Source organism: Pezoporus occidentalis, unplaced genomic scaffold, assembly GCF_034315485.1.
Source record: "Pezoporus occidentalis ecotype Australia unplaced genomic scaffold, CSIRO_AGI_Poc_V1 ctg68, whole genome shotgun sequence".
NCBI lineage: Eukaryota > Metazoa > Chordata > Aves > Psittaciformes > Psittacidae > Pezoporus > Pezoporus occidentalis.
Genome location: NW_026916030.1, coordinates 5,734,496 through 5,752,481, shown reverse-complemented (window position 1 = coordinate 5,752,481; position 17,986 = coordinate 5,734,496). Strand labels below are relative to the sequence as shown.

At 47.1% G+C, this 17,986-nt stretch overlaps 1 protein-coding gene across 2 annotated transcripts; it reads left to right on the top strand.

Annotated features, from left to right (window-relative positions):
- The first annotated feature begins 2,166 nt into the window (after positions 1–2,166).
- Positions 2,167–17,404, top strand: DOLPP1 (dolichyldiphosphatase 1). Of its 2 annotated transcripts, none has more exons than XM_062641251.1 (8): positions 2,167–2,317; positions 10,734–10,834; positions 12,508–12,592; positions 12,855–12,954; positions 13,776–13,874; positions 15,141–15,269; positions 16,040–16,129; positions 16,600–17,404. In XM_062641251.1, the coding sequence occupies exons 1-8, from the start codon at positions 2,242–2,244 to the stop codon at positions 16,634–16,636; spliced, it is 717 nt and encodes a 238-aa protein (XP_062497235.1). In that variant the 5' UTR covers positions 2,167–2,241; the 3' UTR covers positions 16,637–17,404. The 2 variants fall into 2 exon arrangements, with proteins under 2 accessions (XP_062497235.1, XP_062497234.1); XM_062641250.1 differs by lacking the exon at positions 2,167–2,317 and adding an exon at positions 2,634–2,719.
- The last annotated feature ends 582 nt before the right edge of the window (positions 17,405–17,986 follow it).

Below are 17,986 nucleotides of genomic sequence, written 5' to 3'. Positions count from 1 at the left end.
GCAGTGGTTGAAAGCTGGGCTTTCATTTCTGAGCTGTTTCTGGCTCCGTGGTGGTTTGGTTGTGTTTGGGTGTGATGTGGGCAGGCCAGCAGGCTCTGCTAAAGTGGTAACAGAAATCCCAGCGAGGAGCAGAATCTCTTCAACACTGTCCAAGTTCTTGTAGCATTCTTACCAGCCTCCTAAACGGTGTGAAAGAAACCCAGCTAAAGCCTGTGGGTTGGTATCAGAGGTGCCCATCTGCTAAGCAACGCAGGAAACTCATCTCAATCATAGCGTGTTTAAATACTTTCCTTTCCGAATGGTGCAGAAACCAGACTGAAGCAGGCAAGCTCCTTGCTTCCACAGTGATTAAGATTCCATCCATACACTTAGTACAAGCCAGCCCCGGTTAGCGTTAATGCAAGTCTGTCATGAACTGGGATATATGCAAATAAAACCTTCATGAATAGGAAGGTTTCTGTCTTATGCCACACCCTGAACGTTGGTTGGAAGAGTTAAAAGGAGTTTGTCTCGGTTTCCATGGTGTCAGACTGTATATTCATTCCATCTCCTACAGCAGCTTTGTGCTTTCTTATGCTGAAGGAACAGAGCAAAGGCTGTGCTGTGTATTGACACTTTCTTCTTCTGTTCAGGAAGGAGTGGGTGAATATAGCAATGAAGCCCACAATTTTCAGTACTTGTCATGGTACATAGATCAAATGTAATCCACTCTGCCAGCATAACTCTATATTCAATAGCTTGGGAAGGAGGAGATTTATTTAACTCGACTATGAAAGCAGCAAATCACTCATGCTACCTCGCAGCAGCCTTCTGCAACGAGCTTGACTTCTGCAGTAAATATTTGCTCTTTCTCTCCAAATAATAAGACTTTATTGCTATTTTAATTCCTGCAATGGGGGGAAATGTGTCAGCTTTGAAGAACCTGTTGGAATTAATAGGATGTAATCATCATTGCTATCTAAAATAAGGTATTTCACAACTGCAGGAAAAGGAGTTTTCTCCCTGTTTGGGTGAACGTGTTGGGGGATAGAAACCCTTTCCTGACATATACACAAATTAAAGGCACCCCCTTGCCTATGTTTATCACTTGTGCTGCTCTTGCATATTATTCTGACAGGAAAACCCCATAAGTTTTACGTTATAAGACAATTTGATGTGCTCATGTAAAGATGGCTTTGCCTTCTGCAACCTTTCCTGTGCGATGCTGCTCCTGGGTCTCGCTTGTGGAGTGCTGCAGTTTGTTCTGGTGGTTTGGGCTCCGCAGGTAAGTATTACCCTCTGGGGTCACACTGATTTCAATTTGGTCTTCAAAGCAGCTGATTGCAGTGCTCAAAGTTAGTTGGAGAGGGGACGAAAGGTTATTACCTTTAGACCAGGTGGTGCCTGGTCTTTGTAATGCCTTTTGAAGGGTGCACGTTGTTTTCTGCCAGGGCTTTACTTCAGGAGTTTCACATGTGCACGTCCGCTGGTCCTTCACTGAGCTATAAAGGAGATGTGGCTATTAAAAGAAGGATAAAAAGAGGCATTTTCAATTTTGGAGAGGTTATAAATTGAAAATCATCACCTGTGTGTTGAGCTAAGAAACGGGCTTAAGCTGTGCAAGAATCCAGTGCTGTGGTAACACCGTTGATAAGATGAAGGATTCTCTTCAACCAGCACCCTTTAAAGGGTGACAGGACACAAGGGGATTTTATGTCACTGACAGCGGGTGAAGGGGATGAAGCAGCTCCTCCAGCACCAGCCCCACACGGCCCCTCCCATGGCGGGCACCACACGGCAGCAGCGGGGTGAGGAAGGCTCGTCAGGGCGCTGCTGCCCCTGGGCCCGGCCCGGCCCGGGGCTGTGGGGACACCAGGCGCCATTGGACCCCTCACCAAGCCCCTGCCTCAGCCACGGCGGCGGCGCAGCTGACTGGTCGAGAACTGGCGGCAAGGGAAGCTGTTCATTGGCTGATCTGCATCACTCCTTTCGCCAATGATTTAGGGCAATGACACCCGCCTTTCTTCCGATTGGCTTTTCCGCCCCCTGCGCCCTCCTCCTATTGGACATCGATGTTAGCGGCTTATTGGTTTTGCCGCTCCCCGGGCTGGGTTTTTAATTGGGTGTCTATGGGTTGGCCGGCGCCTCACCTGCCGCGCAGCGTCATTGGCCAGCCGCTCTCCGCGCTCCCGCCCATTGGTCTCACCGCCCCTTAAGTACGTTCTGATTGGTCGCCGTGGCCCGGCCCGGTATCCGGGTAAGATGGCCGCAGTCGGTGAGTGCTCGCTGCCCGCTCCGTGGCGGCCGGTCTCCCTCACTCACGTCGAGTATCCCGCAGGTAAAGCTCCGCTTCACCCCAACCCCGCTGCCCGCCGCTCCGCTGCCCGCGGCGGGGCCCCTCCCGCCGCCCCACGGCACCCCTGAGGGCCGGGATGGCAGCTGCGAAATAGTGAGCCATTGAGCTGCCGGCCGGAGGCGGCGGGGCGCGCGTGCGCCGGGGCGCGCTGCCACATAGTGAGCCGCCGTTTGGGGATGGGGGGGAACGGGACGGGACTGGGTGCTGCGCATGCGCCTGCCTCGGAGGGTACCGAGCCCCAGCTGGTGAAGGGGTCCGGGGGGGCCGCCCTGTCCCGGAGCCGTGGGGACCCCCCCTCTATGCCGCCCTCCACTCCCCACACCACGGCTTCACCCCCTCCGCAGCCCCCCCCGGACGTGGGAGGCTGCCCCTGGGCCTCGAGATGTGGGTCCCACCTGGGGCATCCCGCACCCCACAGCAGCATGGTGGGGCGGGTGTCCCCCTCCTCGCCCCGCTGTTGGGTGTGTGGGTGATGGTGGAGGTTTGAGGTGGTGTGTTAGGGCTCCGGTGTGTCCCTGTGGCGTGATGGGGACTCTGCCTCTTGAGGTGGGCCTGGCTGCCGGGTGGAGTGAGTCCAGAGGAGGACATGAGGGTGATGAGGGGCTGGAGCAGCTCCTGTATGGAGACAGGCTGAGAACACTGGGGCTGTTCAGCCTGGAGAAGGGAAGGCTGCGTGGAGACCTCAGAGCAGCTTCCAGTGCCTGAAGAGGGGCTCTTCATCAGGGACTGTAGTGGTAGGACAAGGGGTGGTGGGCTTAAACTCAAGCAGGAGAGATCTAGTTTAGGTCTTAGGCAGAAGCTCTTCCCTGTGAGGCTGCTGAGGCGCTGGCGCAGGGTGCCCAGAGAAGCTGTGGCTGCCCCATCCCTGGCAGTGTTCAAGGCCAGGTTGGACACAGGGGCTCGGAGCAAGGTGCTCTAGTGGAAGGTGTCCCTGCCTGTGGCAGGGGTTGGAACTGGATGATCTTAAGGTCCTTTCCAACCCAAACGACTCTGAGCAGGCAGCACTGGGGTTAATGCTGGGAGCATGGCAGGCACAGGGCTCCACTCAGGCCAGCTCCTGGCAAGGTGGGTTTGGGTACAGTCAGTGTTGAGAAGCAGCGGGTGCCATCGTGCAGGATGCACTGTTCCAGCTGGGGCAGTGGTGTGATCCACTGAGCTCCTGCACTGCAGCCTGCCTGCCCCTCGCTGTGGTAGGGAGAATCCCTGATCCATCCGTGTGCAAGAGCGGATGGGTCTGTGTACGGATAGCAGTTGTCTATTAGTAACTGCTCTTTAGGTGATTTGTGCTGGTTTTGGGTGAGATTGAAAAGAATAGTTTTTGGCTGTTTGTTGGGATCAAAGGGAACAGAAAAATCAGGGTATGAAGTGTCAGAGCATTAGTACTGACAATCTGGTCAAACTCAAATCTGGGGGTAACTGTGTTCTCAGCATTGCTGGTTCTCCTCCCAGGTCCCTGACTTGCCACAGAGCGTTGCTGTATGTCCTGTTCAGTAGCTGGGTTTTGGTTCCTGATGAAAGCTCCTCAGTAGTGCAATACCTAAAGTGCCCAGGGTTCTTTTGGGTTGGAAGTACCCATTTAGCCAGGGGACTTGAAAGGTGATAACACTGAAAAGGTCTAACAGTGGAAATGTATTATTTCTTGTCATTGTGTTCCGTCCTCCCCATATGGCTGGTTTGTGGTTTTCTGTGATGCTTTATGTAAAAGATTGGCGTTTCCTTTCGTGTGTCGCATTTTCCTTCACCCTTTATGTTCTTGTGCCATCCACCTTCTCAGATACATTAATGTGATAGTTCAGGGCAGATGGGCACAGAATCTTTCCACTGGTACTGATATATTCATCTTTGAATCTCATCTCCTTATCTGAACCTGGCAGCAAGCACAGAGCGACCTGTGCGTTACTTGTTGGATTGCTTTGGGAAATGTCGATGGTTCATATTGCAGCACGAGTGTTATCTGTCACGTCTTAAAGAAAGTGACATAACATGATCATTTTTGTTCTGCATTGAGTGCTTTTACATGGGCAAATGGGGAAGATGATTGTGTGGAGGGGCTGAATTGCTGAGATTAAGGTTATGTATTGAGAGGAACACTATGGTTTGGACAAAACATAATTATGGAAGGCTATGAACATTAAAATAGCTGGAGGGACAGAAATGTCTTAATTTATTTTCATAGAATCATTTAGGTTGGAAAAGACCTTTAAGACAGAAATCTCAGTGCATGTCTTGTAGTGTGGGACCCAGAACTGAGCACAGGATTTGAGGTGTGGCCTCACCAGTGCCCAGTGCATGGGGCTGATCACTGCCCTGGCTGTGATGATACAGGCCAGGATGCTGTTGCTTCTTGGCTGCCTGGGCACAGGCTGCTTGTGTTCAGCTCTGTCAGTCAGCACCCCCAGGTCGTTTTCCATGAGCAGCTTTCCAGCCACTCTTCCCCAAGCCTGCATGGGGTTGCTGTGGCCCGAGTGCAGGACCCAGCACTTTGCCTTGTTGAACCTCATAGAACTGACCTCAATCCATTCATCCAGTCTGTCCAGATTCCTCTGCAGAGCTTCCTGTCCTACAGCAGATCAACATTGCCACCCAGCTTGGTGTCACCTGCAGACTTACTGAGCATGCCATCGATCCCCACGTCCAGAGCATTGCTAAAGATATTAAACAGAACTGGATCAGCACTGAGCCCTGGGGAGCACCATTTGTGACCAGCCACCAGTAGGATTTAACTCCAGTCACCACCATTCTTTGGACTCTGCCACCCAACCAGTGTTTTATCCAGCAGAGAATACACCCATCCATGTCATGAGCAGCCAGTTTCTGCAGGAGAATGCTGTAGGAAGCTGTGTCAAAGGCTTTTTAAAGTCTAGCTGGACAACATTTTGGTCTGGGCAGCTGTGTTGCAGGAAGATGGTAGGTCTGATACTGTTACCTGGATTTGGGGAAGTGTTCTAACTGTATTTAGAAGGCTGTTTACAGTCTGTATACAGCTCAAGTCCAGGTCCATTAAAGCTAGTAGCTAATGTATATTTATAAAATAGTGATGTTGGCAGTGTGCGCAGCACACTGGAGTTAATGTAGCCTTGTGCTGATAGAGAGGGGTCAGAATAAGAAATAAGATCCTGCTTTTACCGACATAAATTATTAAGCTGTCTTGGCATGTCATCCATCGCTGCGTGGCAAACACATTCTGCTTTGGCTCATCCCAGAGGCTGCTGGCCTGGAAAGCAGCGTGCTGAGCTGCTGTGGCAACCAGCTCTGAAACACATCTCCTGTCTTTAAAGACTTCCAGTGCAGAACTGCTGTCATCCCAGCTTTCATCTGCCAGGAGGGATGGTCCCTCTCACTGTGACCAGGTGGAAAGCAGCCACTGCTGATCTGTCAGCCCATTTTTTGCTTCTGCTTGTAAACGTGAAGGGGAGAGGTGTCTCCAGAAGGGTGCTCGTGCTCCCTGTCTTTATCTCATGTTTCCTTATCAGTAGTGATATAGTGGGAAATGCCAAACACGCATCGTGTGGCTGCTCGGTTCTCCTGCCATGTCAGCTTTGAGCAAGAACAAACAAGAAACAGTGGATGAACGCTGTGCTAGTCGACTCCAAACTGGTTGAAGTAATGCGATCTTGGAGGCCTGTCTGAAATATTACCTATAGTAATGAAGATCCAAACACAGGGAGAAGCAGCCAATAATGCCAGTGTTAGTTGACAGTGTGTTAAAGCACACTGCTGAGAGGATGCTTAAGAAATATCATACCGATATTGCTTTGAGAAATGTTTGATCCTGGTGCTTTTTATGTCAGCAACTACTTTGAGACGAAGAAGTACTCTGGCAGTGCTGGGTTGCTGGCAGGTAGGCAGGAGTAATCCTTCTTCTGTATATCTTTCCAGTAATCAGCTGGTGATTGCATCAGGATTGTTAAGTCCTTTGATGGATATATAAAAGCTATACTCTGAAAATGTCTAATTGCTCTTTGAACCCATTTCCGCTCTGGATATCGCAATATCTTTGGCTCTGACTTAATGTGGTTGTTTCTTTTCTGCTTTTAAGTCCACTGCTCAGTAATTTCATCAAATCCTCTCTTTCTCGTGTGCACTGAGAGGTAACAAATGTTTGCTGTCTGCTTCTCCATATCATTCATGATTTATGGAAAGGTTTTATCCTGTTTTTCCTTTTTCAGCTAAAAATCTGAGCCATTTTCTGAATGGCTGCTGTACACTTGTTATCTCTGTCCCCTTTCCATCAGCCTTTCTGTGTTTACTATCCCTGTTTAGATAGTGACACCAAAATAGCATAACTTTGTAGTGCTGTAATACTAACTTATGTTTTGCTCTTAAAAATGCCTTTCTTGCCTTTTTGACTGCTGCAGAGCATGGGATATGATTCTGAAGGTATTGGCTCACGTGAAGCCTGAGGGGTATTGTTTGATAACAAACTAGATCCTGTCGTGTGCGTATACTCAAGGTTGTTTTTTTCTCGCATGCAGTGCTTTGCATGGGATGAGACTGTGTTGCAGGCTTAAAACTCATCTTCAGGGACTTCCTGTCTGCAGGGTGAGTTTCACTGGAGAAACACAGAGTTCCTGCTTTGTTTGGGGTTTTGATTATTATTTGGAGAAAAGAACAACAACTTCCTCTCTTCAGTGCAGCTGGGATTCCTAAAGCTCTGGCACTGTCTGGACCTCCTCTGCTCCCATAGAATCATCAGACACATTCTTTAAGGAGAGAAACCTGCCAAGCCCTTTCTCTGCGGAATGACAGAGAATCTTCCTGCTTTCTCACTTGCAGATTTGGAGGGGCAAGTGTGCAGAATCAACCCATCGGAGCCAAGGTGCTCGTGCTGTGTGTGTGCTTTGGCTCAGCAGGTCTTGTTGCTGTTCAGGATCAGCACGTGTTGCTCCTATAGGAATGTTTGTTCTGATAACCCTTGCTGTGATTCCTGCTCAGGATGGTAGCTCACCAGGCAGGGCTCAGTTTGTAGCTAACTAGAGCTGTTGAAAGAAGCAGATACCACTCAGTTGTTTGACTTCTTTAATGTGGGGGTTTACATTTCATCTTCCTGCAGAAGTTTCATTTCTGATACCTTTTTATGCCATAATCTAAAGCCTCCTGTAGATATTTTTATGTCCTCCAGCTTGTGATATCAGGATATGCCCAAGTAAAGGGAATGATGATCAGCCGTGAACATTTGCTTGTGTAAATGCATGTGACACAAATACCCTGTGTTCTCTGTGCACTTTGCACGCATGCATTTAATCAAGCACCCGCACGACCAGCAGCAGTGCCACAAATAGATGCTTCAATAGGAAGTGGTGATGGTGAAGCTAGATCTTGTGGTAGGATGTGGTTAGTGCTGTTGATTCATATTTTCACATTATATGCAGGTTAAGCTAATGTGGTAAAGCTTGGATATTTCCACAGAAAGAGAGCTGGGTGAAGTGTTGAATTGGAGCAGAAGTAGACGCTGAATGAAGGCTAAAAAAGTCCAGCGTGTTTCTGAGCTATGTGTAATGTTTCACCTATTTAGTTCTTGGGTGCCCCAAAATGAGGTAGGTGGGGATTTTATTTTTGCCTCTTGAGCTACAAATGATGTCCAGAGAAGGCTGCCCTTAAAAAAGGGAGAATTTAAACCAACCCCCAAGCTGTATATTAAACAGATCGTCCTTTTGCATTTTGTAAGAGGCTTTGTCTCTATTCTCACTGGTTGGAGGAATTGCTTTACATTCCCATGTTTGTAAAAGGAAGGAAAATGAATTGTTATAAAAAGATGTGTGTGGGAACCTGCTTGCTGGGTCTGACTGGACTGCAGGCAATCAGCTCTCCTGCACATCCCCTTTCCCTGGGAATAGGTCTCTGAGCACCCTAGAGTGTGAGTGTGGGTAGGAGCAGCACAGCAATCACGCTCCCGGGCCCCGGGATCAGCACTGACCTTTCTCTCTGAGCTTGCTTTGCCTTCTTCACGGGGGATTTCCAGTCATTTTGGAGCTGGGTTAGTGCAGCTCTGCCTTGAAGTGCTAATCCAGTGAGTATGTTTGGGATGGTGTTACTGAGTTCATCTCCCAGGGCATAGCACAAGTGCTGCCTTCTGTTGGTGCACAGCTATTTATTTGCCTCCTCCCCTAGAAGAAGTGGCTTCACAATGTGATTTCTGTTTGATTGCTATTAGTCACAGTAATATGAAGTATTACTAATGCTATCTCTGTTCTATTTTAAATGGACAGTTGATACGTTTGGGGAACTATTGTGTTAAGATTGTCTGAGGGAAGGATTTGGTTCTCTGCCTGAAGGCAGTATCTGGGAGTGATAGTTTCTGGTTCTCTTCAGTTTCAAGTGTGGGTTGTGTGCCAGTGAAGTCCAAGTGGTTTGATTTATTGGGTATATTATTATACATATTGAATTTGGTAGTGCTGATGCTATTTAAAGTGAAAGACTACCTCCTGAAGTATTCTTCCACCATCTGCACAAGAAATAGAACTCCTCTGAGAAGATAAATAATCTGGTTTGGTTTCTATGTGACAAAATTATGGCTTACAGTCTTGAAGTGCTAAGCCTTTATATACCAGGGATTAACAGTGAAGGATCTGGAGCATGGTGATTTCTCAGTGATGAGCCATCTTCAGCTGGTAACACTAGAACTGGGACTCTTGGAAAGCATTCCTAAGGCTTTTGGGGTAGCTTTGATTGTCTGGTGGTTTGTCTCATGAATTCCCTCATCATTTGAGACTTAATTTAAGAATTAATTTTGTTGAGTTTGTGATTTGTGTGAAACCATAAGGGGCTTGATTCTCTATCGCCAGGTAACTGATACTGTCACATCCATTTTGCATTACCATAATACATTGCTGTTTTGCTTTGGGAACACTTGGAACCCACCTGATGCAAGGCAAACCTGCCTTATCATGCAAGAAAAAAACCCCATTTCAGTGTCTTCTAATGCTTTCCAGGTTAAACCAAACCAGATCCTCTCTTTCGAGTGAAACCCCAGTGTTCTTGGGGGTTTTGTCCTCCAAGTCTCCCTGATTTCACTGGTGTTGCAAATTAAACCTCCTGGTGCTGATGTTGCTGGTGCCCAAACTTAACGCAGAGCCTGGAATTCAGGAGGGATCTGCATGCTGTACCTGATGAAACCACAGTTATGCTGCAAGAACATCAGCAGCGTGAACTTTGAAGCAGTGCAGTAACTTTTTTAATCAGCTCCAGTATTTGGAGGTTGAGGTTAAAGTCCATTTTGCCAAGTGTTGTTTAAAATGTGGGTGCGTGGGCTGGGGAGACTCAGGCTCTTGCAGTGGAATTGATCTAGGAATGAATCCAGTGCTCAGCCTTGCAAAGGCATCCTGTTTCCTTCTGGGAGGAGGGAGGAAGGGTAAATGTATGTGGGGGCTGAGCCTTTTGTGTTCGGTGATGGGATGGAGAGGATCTGAGAACCGGTATAGAAAGTACCATCTCTCTTACGGTGCTCAGTGGGTTCATTCTGCATTTTGTAGCAACTACTGGCTTTTCTCTCTGGTAGAGAGTTCTCATTCTCCTGATGGGAATTGCTGATCTTTTAGCAAAATTATGTGTGATAATTTTTTGTTTCCTTGGAATTTATGCTGACATCTTCTCTCCAAATATTGTTGTATGTGTCCTTTTCCATGGAACATAGGCAAGAGAAGCTTAGATCATAGCTGCTCTTTACTGCTGCTTGCCTACTTCTGTGCCTGTGATAGCTCAGGGTAAAGGTTTTGAGGTACCTTATGACCTCTTGTGAGGTCCTGTTGTGGCTCCCCAGTTCTCTCTGGGGGGTAACTACACTCCTAGCTATAGGGGTGGTGGAAGCCTAAAGTCATTTCAATGTGATACCTGTGGGTTACTTGTTAAAAAGCAGTGAGTTTTCTCCCTGTATCTCCTGCTATGTTTAGCTCTTTATTTCCTCCCCATTTTGCTAATGCTAGTGTTCATGCAGACACACGGTGAGACAGATTAGGGAGCTGATCCAGCTGAAAACTAACCCATTTTAGAAAGGGAGTGGGAAAGGATTTCTTTGGGGAGTGTTTGCCGGTAGTTACTGGCATCAGAAGCCAACATCAATGAGGGAGAGGGAAAGATGCTGCCTCTTTACCTTGAATTCAAGTGACTCTGGACCCACACCCATGCTCATTGTTGTAAACTGGCTGGCAGGAATCTCTGCTGAGTGGTGCCAAGCTCCTCTCATTCCTGCTTTTGAAGCCACATGCAAGCACTGCTGTCCTTGCCTGGGCTCCTCTCGGGCTGGAGCAGCAGTAGGCAGTCTGCAGAACACAGACTTCCTGCAGTGCTGAGCTTGCCCCTCTGCTCTCACTGATTAAGGACACAAAGCCACCCATGCTCTGGTGGCAGGCAAGTACCTGTGAAGTTCACACTGATTTGTTTCTCTTGTTTGTTTCCCTAGGTGATTTCTCTGGTCAGCTTTTAGCTTATTTGAGTCTTGGTCCAATATTCATTATTGTTGGCTTTGTAACGCTCATCATATTCAAGAGAGAGCTTCACACGGTGAGTCCTTCTCTCCCTTCCCAGCTTCTCCTTGTGGCAAAAGCTTTTTCCTTTGTCACCTGGTGTTCCTGTATTCACACTTCTTTTCCTCTCTGTAAAGAGCAAGCTTAGGTAGGGTGATCTTCCTGCCAAAGAACAGCAGGAGACGCTTATCACTTGTACCAGCTCAAAAGACTGCTTAGCCTTTGCTAACTTGTGCTCCTGTGTGGTATGTTTTGGGTATTATTTGTCCAAAACCATCAAGGGAAATGTCCAAGGAGCTAGAGTGCTGTTGCAGAGTGAGAACACTCCCAGGATCCAGTAGGATCGTAGATGGCAGTGGTAGGTTCCTGCAAGATGGGCAGCATATGCAGGAGATGATGTCTGTAACTCAGTAGGATGTGCTTTATTTCAACTACTGAGGCAGAAAAGGGAATACCAGATAAAACTTAGATTCCCAAGGGAATTGATCTGTCTGTGAGGGCAGCTGTCCCTGGTGTTTGATTCAGAGCTGAGAAGAAGAGGTTTGCTCCTGCCCAAATGACCAACGACAGACTCTTGTCATACATAAGACATGATGCTTTCTGCCTGCTCTGACAGGTAGCTGGGAATCGGCAGCATTCCCTTGAGGAGGTATAAACCTCTTGTGAAATTTGCCCTCAGTAAACAGATAAATAGGGGCCAGTGAAAGGGTTTTGGCAGCAGATTTCTAATATAGGGCCACAGTGTCATGGGAACCAGTGGCTCAAGGGACCTGGAATGGGACAAGGAGGTTAAGCTGATTCTAGCTAGGAGAGGCAGCTGTTAAGTTTTGGCAGCTCAGAGGTTTCTTGTTGACCCAAAAGAGAGACTAAGCTAGAGCAACTATTGCACAAACCCATGGGGGTTTGAATACAGGGGCTTGTGAGGTGTTGGTAGGGAGACGAGCATTGAGGTTGGTTTCCAGTTCTGCATGTGGGAAATCACCATTGAGCTGGAGAGGGATGTGAGCTGGCCTCCAGCAGCCTGCGCCGTAGCTCAGGACACAGAGTGAGAAGCTGCTTCATCATCTGGAATGGGACCGAGTGTTAAGGAGGCAGAGTATCAGCAGCAGCTGGGAATTTGATCACAGCAGCAGGACTGACTCAGGGGAGGTGTGTGGAGTGTGGAATTAAAGAGTAAAAATAACTGCTGCCAGTCTGACGGAGTTCAGAATGGGACTGCATTGTAGGCTGAAGACAGCAACTTCCAGATGAAAATACTCGGAGAGGGAAAAGCCAGAAAGCCTGAAAGTCACCTTTTTGAGGCTATTTATCCAAATAACAGTGCGTGCACTCCCCCTGTTGGTTGATTGGGAAAGGCAGTCCCTTAAAACCTGCCCTGGTTTGCTTGCTGGTGAAAGGATGCTCACAAAATTGTTACCCAGCCTCATAACAATCTCGTTCTGTGTATCATCTGAAAAGCTGCGTATACACAATGATAACAGTCTCTGTGTATCATCTGAACAGCTGCATATACACAGTGTGTTGCCAAATATACAGAGTGGGCTGAAAAAGAAATGCTTTTTTTTACCTCAGGTAGAGAACTTTGAAGCCATTGGTTTTAACTCTAGCAGTCAAAAAAGAAACATATGGTTTGGGCTTTTCTCAACAGAGAGAGCCTGGTAAGTGGGTGGATCTTCTAGATAGGATGACACGGTTGTCTTGCCTTCACAGATCTCTTTCTTGGGAGGGCTGGCATTCAACGAGGGAGTGAACTGGTTAATAAAACATGTAATCCGGGAGCCTCGGCCCTGCGAAGGTATGCAATGACCCAGTGGTGTCCTGGTGTTGAGTTTTGGAATGCTAACTGGGGGGGGCGGTTAGAGGGTGTTTTCCATTTGCCTCATGTTGGCTTTGGATGTTTGGGTGCAAGAGGGCTGGCAGAGCCATCTGAGCAGAGCCGTGTCCTGTGAGCTCATGTGTGCATACTGCAGCAGGATGGGCTGGCTTCGCATCTGGAGCGTTCCAGCTGCTATGGACAGAGTAGACCTTGACCATACTCTTTCTTCTTCTCTTCCCAGAAGCCCATTCAACAGTGACCACAAAATATGGGATGCCGTCCAGCCACTCCCAATTCATGTGGTTTTTCTCTGTCTATTCCTTTCTGTTCCTTTATTTAAGGTAAAAATTCAGTGTCAGGTTTTGGCTGTTACTATGTTGAGACACCTGAACTAGATGGCTCCCTTGCTGTGTGCTACTTCAGTGGCATATGGGATGAAATCTAAGGAACCGCACAATTTACTGTGGCTAGGGTGGATGAAGCATGTCCATCTCATCTGAAGTTAGGATTGAAGGGTATGGGTGGGCTTCCCATGCCTGTCTGGGTACAGGTCTCCTGATCTGCCTTTTCTAAGCTGTGATGATCCACCAGTGTGAGGGAAGAGGGGGGGAATAGGGAGGAGGAAAGAAGAGCTGCTTTCTCATGTGTCTACTCAGTTTTGTCAGTGGGGTTATCTGCACTCTTTTAGGTAGTATCTGTTGCCCACTTGCATGACCTTTTAGTTCATCTCGTTTCCCAAATACCAGTTGTACACACTCTGCTGTGCTGCTCTGAAATTCCTGCTGGGGCATGGCTCTGTCTTGTGGCTACAATGTGGAGGAAGACAAAACTCACAGTTCCTCCTAGCTTTGTGGATGATGGAGGGACTCTGACGTCTTGGCTCCCTGTTGCATATGCTCAGCATGTGCCTTTCCCATCAGCTGCAGTACTTGTGAGCGTTCTGCCTTCCATCACAGTGATCCCTGTTAACAGCTGGAGAGGGAGAAGTGTGGCTTTCTGGCTTCTCTGTGGCTGCTGCCAGTGGGACAGATTGCTGCTGGGATGGTGTCGAGCTGCCCATGACCCCACCGGAGTAGAGCTTTCCTAGGGTTTCAGAGGTAGTGAGGAGCTAAGGGGTGCTGAGCTCCCTGCCACTGTGCTAATGGCTCTCCATTTCTTTCAGAATGCACCAAACAAACAATGCGAGGTTTCTGGATTTACTATGGCGACATGTGCTGTCCATCTGCCTCGTCACAGTGGCTTTGCTAGTCTCATATAGTAGGTATGGAGCAACTGTTTGTCTTATGCTCTCATACAGTCCTGTGGCCTTTAACAGCCAGCAGCCCTGTCATCCCTTGTCCTGCCTTTCTGATGTGATTCTTGACTGCATTGTACAAGTCAGAGCTTTGTGAAGGTCCTGTGTTGCTGTGAGACCCTTCGAATGAGCAAAGGTGCTACATGTGTGGTGCTTCAGAAGCATTTATAAAAGCCCAAATCGGCTGAGCTTGTACCAAGTCTTTATGGGCTCCATTGCCATGCTGCAGCCTCACTGCCTTGCCCTCTTGCCAGCACTAATCATGAGAGCATTGCACCATGCCTTGGCACACCAGCATCTGCAGCATGTGCATTGCTACAGTTGATCAGTGGGATTGTTTTGCTTGAGTGGTAGTTAATGAAAATGTGTGTAGCTGTTTGACTTGCAGGGTTTAGTTGTATGAAGAAGAATACAGAAAATGAACATTTGATACTTATTTTTCCCTGTAGTAGATTAAAAATGTATATATACACACATATATATATAAGATGAGCTCCAGTGACTAGAGACCAGGCACGTTCAGGCCACGTTTTCCACAGAAAAGTAATTACTTTTTGGTGTTCTTGACTCTACATTAGAGCTGATTCCTTATTCCTGGTTATCTTTAAAGTTCTGACATGACAATTTCATAAGAGATATATGGTCTAATTCAAATAAAAATTAATCAGAGGAAATACAGTGGCCTGTGCTAGGCAGAGGGTCAGAGAAGATGAGCTTAATGGCTTTGATATATGGGTGAAAAGAGTTCTGAATGTGACTCATGTCCATGCACAGAGGCTGCTATTAATACAGGTTTCTGTTTGGCTGCAGCCTTTGTGCTGTCACATTGAAAGCAGCAAAATCATAACAAAAATGCTGTGTTCTGAAGAATACCTTTAAGGTGCAACTTTGATGGCCTGGACGGGACTTGTCCTGTTGCTGGCTTTGAAGAAGTCTCTTCTAGGAGCCAGTGGTAATAGTTCTGCAACTAATCCAGAGACGCATGAAGAAGAATGTGGAGGGTTAGTGAGTTAAGCGCAAACTAAAGCCCTCTGAGCTGAAACTGCTGTAACAGAGCAGTTTTTCCCATTGTTTTTCCAACTTTTTCTGCCAGCTTTTTAATGAGAAAAAGAAGCTCTCCACTTTTAACATCAGGAGCATAACTTGGTCTGAGGGTCTAGTGAAACATCAGCCCTTGAGTCATGCCTCCTCTTGTTTTAAAGCTTGTCTGGTGACTCTTCTCTTCCACTGCAGGGTTTATTTGCTTTACCACACCTGGAGCCAAGTCTTGTATGGAGGTGTGGCAGGAAGCATTATGGCTGTAGCCTGGTTTGCCTTCACACAAGAGATATTAACTCCTCTCTTCCCAAGGATAGCTGCATGGTAAGTCTATTCTGTGGAGGTTCTATTCCTGCAAGGCTGTATTCTGTGCACTGCTGGTTTGCTCATTGAATGAGTCTCTTGCAATGAGTTGTAACACAGGTGTTAGGAGAATTACCTGGCAAAAGAGATGTTTCCTAATCAACCAGTGTCAAAGATGTACCTTGCATGTAATGCAGAACAAACATAAAGATACTTCAGGCTCCAAACCTTTAGTTGCAGCTGTGCAAGCCCTGACTGGAAATGGGCTGCTCAGACTTCTATGAACCACCTAAGATGTTATAAGAGAGAATTCCTGGGTTCTGTTCCAGTTTTCCATACTGAGTGTTGTGTAACCTACTTGTTCCTCCATGTTTTCTTGTGCATGCATATACAAACGATCCTGTATCTGTACCTGATACGGGTGGAGGAGAGGAAGTTCAAGCAACTGTTCCATGTGTAAAGCCCTACTCAAGTGCTGAGGTGTGGCAGAGAGCTGGAGAAGCCTTTCAAGCAGAACAGACATTTCTTAATGAATGTCTACTGACCTCATAAAATTGCAAAAGCCATTTAAATGTGATGTAGTCTGGAAACACTGTGTAAGGAATTAAAGAGGAGAGGAGCTTTGTGATTAAATTGAACAAGGAGCCCTCTTCCCAGCCTAAAGAGTAATGGAATAGTGGTGTTAAGTCTGGAGCAGGTTATTTTTCCCCTTTGTTTCTTGTTAAATCAAAATAGTGATGGAGAAAAAGACTCATTATTTCTCTGTTTCCCCCCACCTTGTCCATTTTCAGGCCAATTTCAGAGTTCTTTTTAATCCGAGATACCAGCCTCATTCCGAACATCCTGTGGTTTGAATACACAGTCACGAGAGCAGAAGCAAGGTAAGTTTTACTGGGGGTTGGAGGAGCTGTAGCTGGTTTGACTTGTCAGCTGGAGTTAGTAATTTATTCTCCTATATGTAGATGACTGCTGTGGGTAGAATAGTGCAGAGTAAAGGACTAGCGAGTTGTGGGTAAGCTACTGCACCTGGAAGGGGAGTCTGTTGGGGTGTGCGAGACGAAACAATGCTTCATTTCAGTAGTATTTCGGCTTCCTAGCTTGTGGTTTTTGGAAGCAATTGTTTATAACCATGCACCCACATGTGAGCTTGTGAACACTTAAGACCTGGTGAATGTTCTAGGTCCGTAAAGAACAGGAAGGACTCAACTCCTTGTGGAGATTGGGCAGCTTTATTTTTGTGTGAGGTTAAGCAGAGCCTTACTTTAATCCTCCCACCTTTTGCCCACTGCCCCGGCACCCAGCAATGGGGCTGGGGCCACCTCTCACCCTTCCCTCTGTGTTGCTGTTGCAGAAACAGACAGCGCAAGCTGGGTACGAAGCTGCAGTGACTCGAAGTGTGGGGACCAGAGAGCGCGTTTTAACGGAGACAGACAGAAGCAGAGACCTGGGAGCAGCAAGGAGCCTTTTAACAGACGGACCAAAGGAACAGGCAGGGACCATACCCGAAACCTGAAAGCCTTTGCTCTGCTTTAGCAGCTAGCTGGATGCTCCCTGATGCATGTGGGACCGTGCAGGAGTAGAAACTCATTTTCAACACAGATGCACATTGCCGGTTGGAATGTAACATCACGTCTACGTCAGGGGCAAAGGGGGGAGAAAATGCCTGGTGTCATGTTTGGGGGAGGGAAAACCAAAAAATGAATCCTTTCTGTGACTTTTTTTTTTTTTTTAGCTTTTTCCTTTTTTTTTTTTTTTTTTCAGCATGAAATATACACACTATTTATTTATTTTTTTAAATGGAACTTTTGTTTCTGGGGTGGGTGAGGCCTTGACTGCGTGTTCTGGTTTTGCCTTTTTCAGCTGGGTTTTTCTTTTCGGAAGAAGAGGACAAAACTTAATCTCAAGCTGATCATGCTTCATTAGGGCTTTAATTTCTCTAAGCTCCTTAGGAGGGAGGGATACAAGGATGCGGTGACCGAGGCAAAAGGGAGAGGCAGACTTTGTCCTTTCTGCAACCAGCTGGGGAGATCAAAATCCATTCCAACTGCACTTTGTACAGATAGGAAGAAAGCGTAAAGGTCTGATTTTTAACACTAGTGATGGTTCTGCAGGGAAGCCTGCACGGATACCATGAAGGGGAGTGTGTGTGTGTGTGTGTGTGTGTAAAACAAAGGATAAACTGAAATATACTGACTATTATTTTTTTTCCACTGCTGCTCCTGGTGTGTAATTAGCAAGAGTGTCTTTCTCAGAATCTCTTCTAGGTGGCAAGATTATTACACGTATCTCATGTTTATTCCATCTCTTTCTTTATCCTTTTATTACCTCAGGGTTGCTGTGATCTGTACAGCTTCTGTTGTACTGAGCGTGCTGCCAATGGCACTAGGAAGCCCATTGGTGAGAAGCAGTGCTGTGCTCCAGTGAGAGTCAGCCCAAAGCCTTACAAAATTCAGTTGCTTGTCTCTGTCTTGAGCACTGGATTTTTCCTTTTACTGTTAAAGCTTAAGGGAGGGAGTTCTAAGCATGAACAAAGTGACAACTATAAATGAATATCAAGGCAGGTGACTAATCACTAGCTCAGCTGCTGGCTGAAGTATTCCTTTGAGTCCTGTTAGCATCCACCCATGAGCTTGTCCTAGCAGAGACTCCTGCCACTTACTACATTGGCTTGGTTGGGGTTCTGGAGCAGTAACCTTGAATACTGAACTCCTACAAGCAAGTTTTGCTTTCCATCCTTC

Coding starts and splice junctions, on each gene's coding strand:
- DOLPP1 (XM_062641250.1), top strand. CDS start 2,635: ATGCCGCCCTCCACTCCCCACACCACGGCTTCACCCCCTCCGCAGCCC. Junction 12,593..12,854: donor GGAGCCTCGGCCCTGCGAAG/GTATGCAATGAC, acceptor TTCTCTTCCCAG/AAGCCCATTCAACAGTGACC. Junction 15,270..16,039: donor TTCCCAAGGATAGCTGCATG/GTAAGTCTATTC, acceptor GTCCATTTTCAG/GCCAATTTCAGAGTTCTTTT.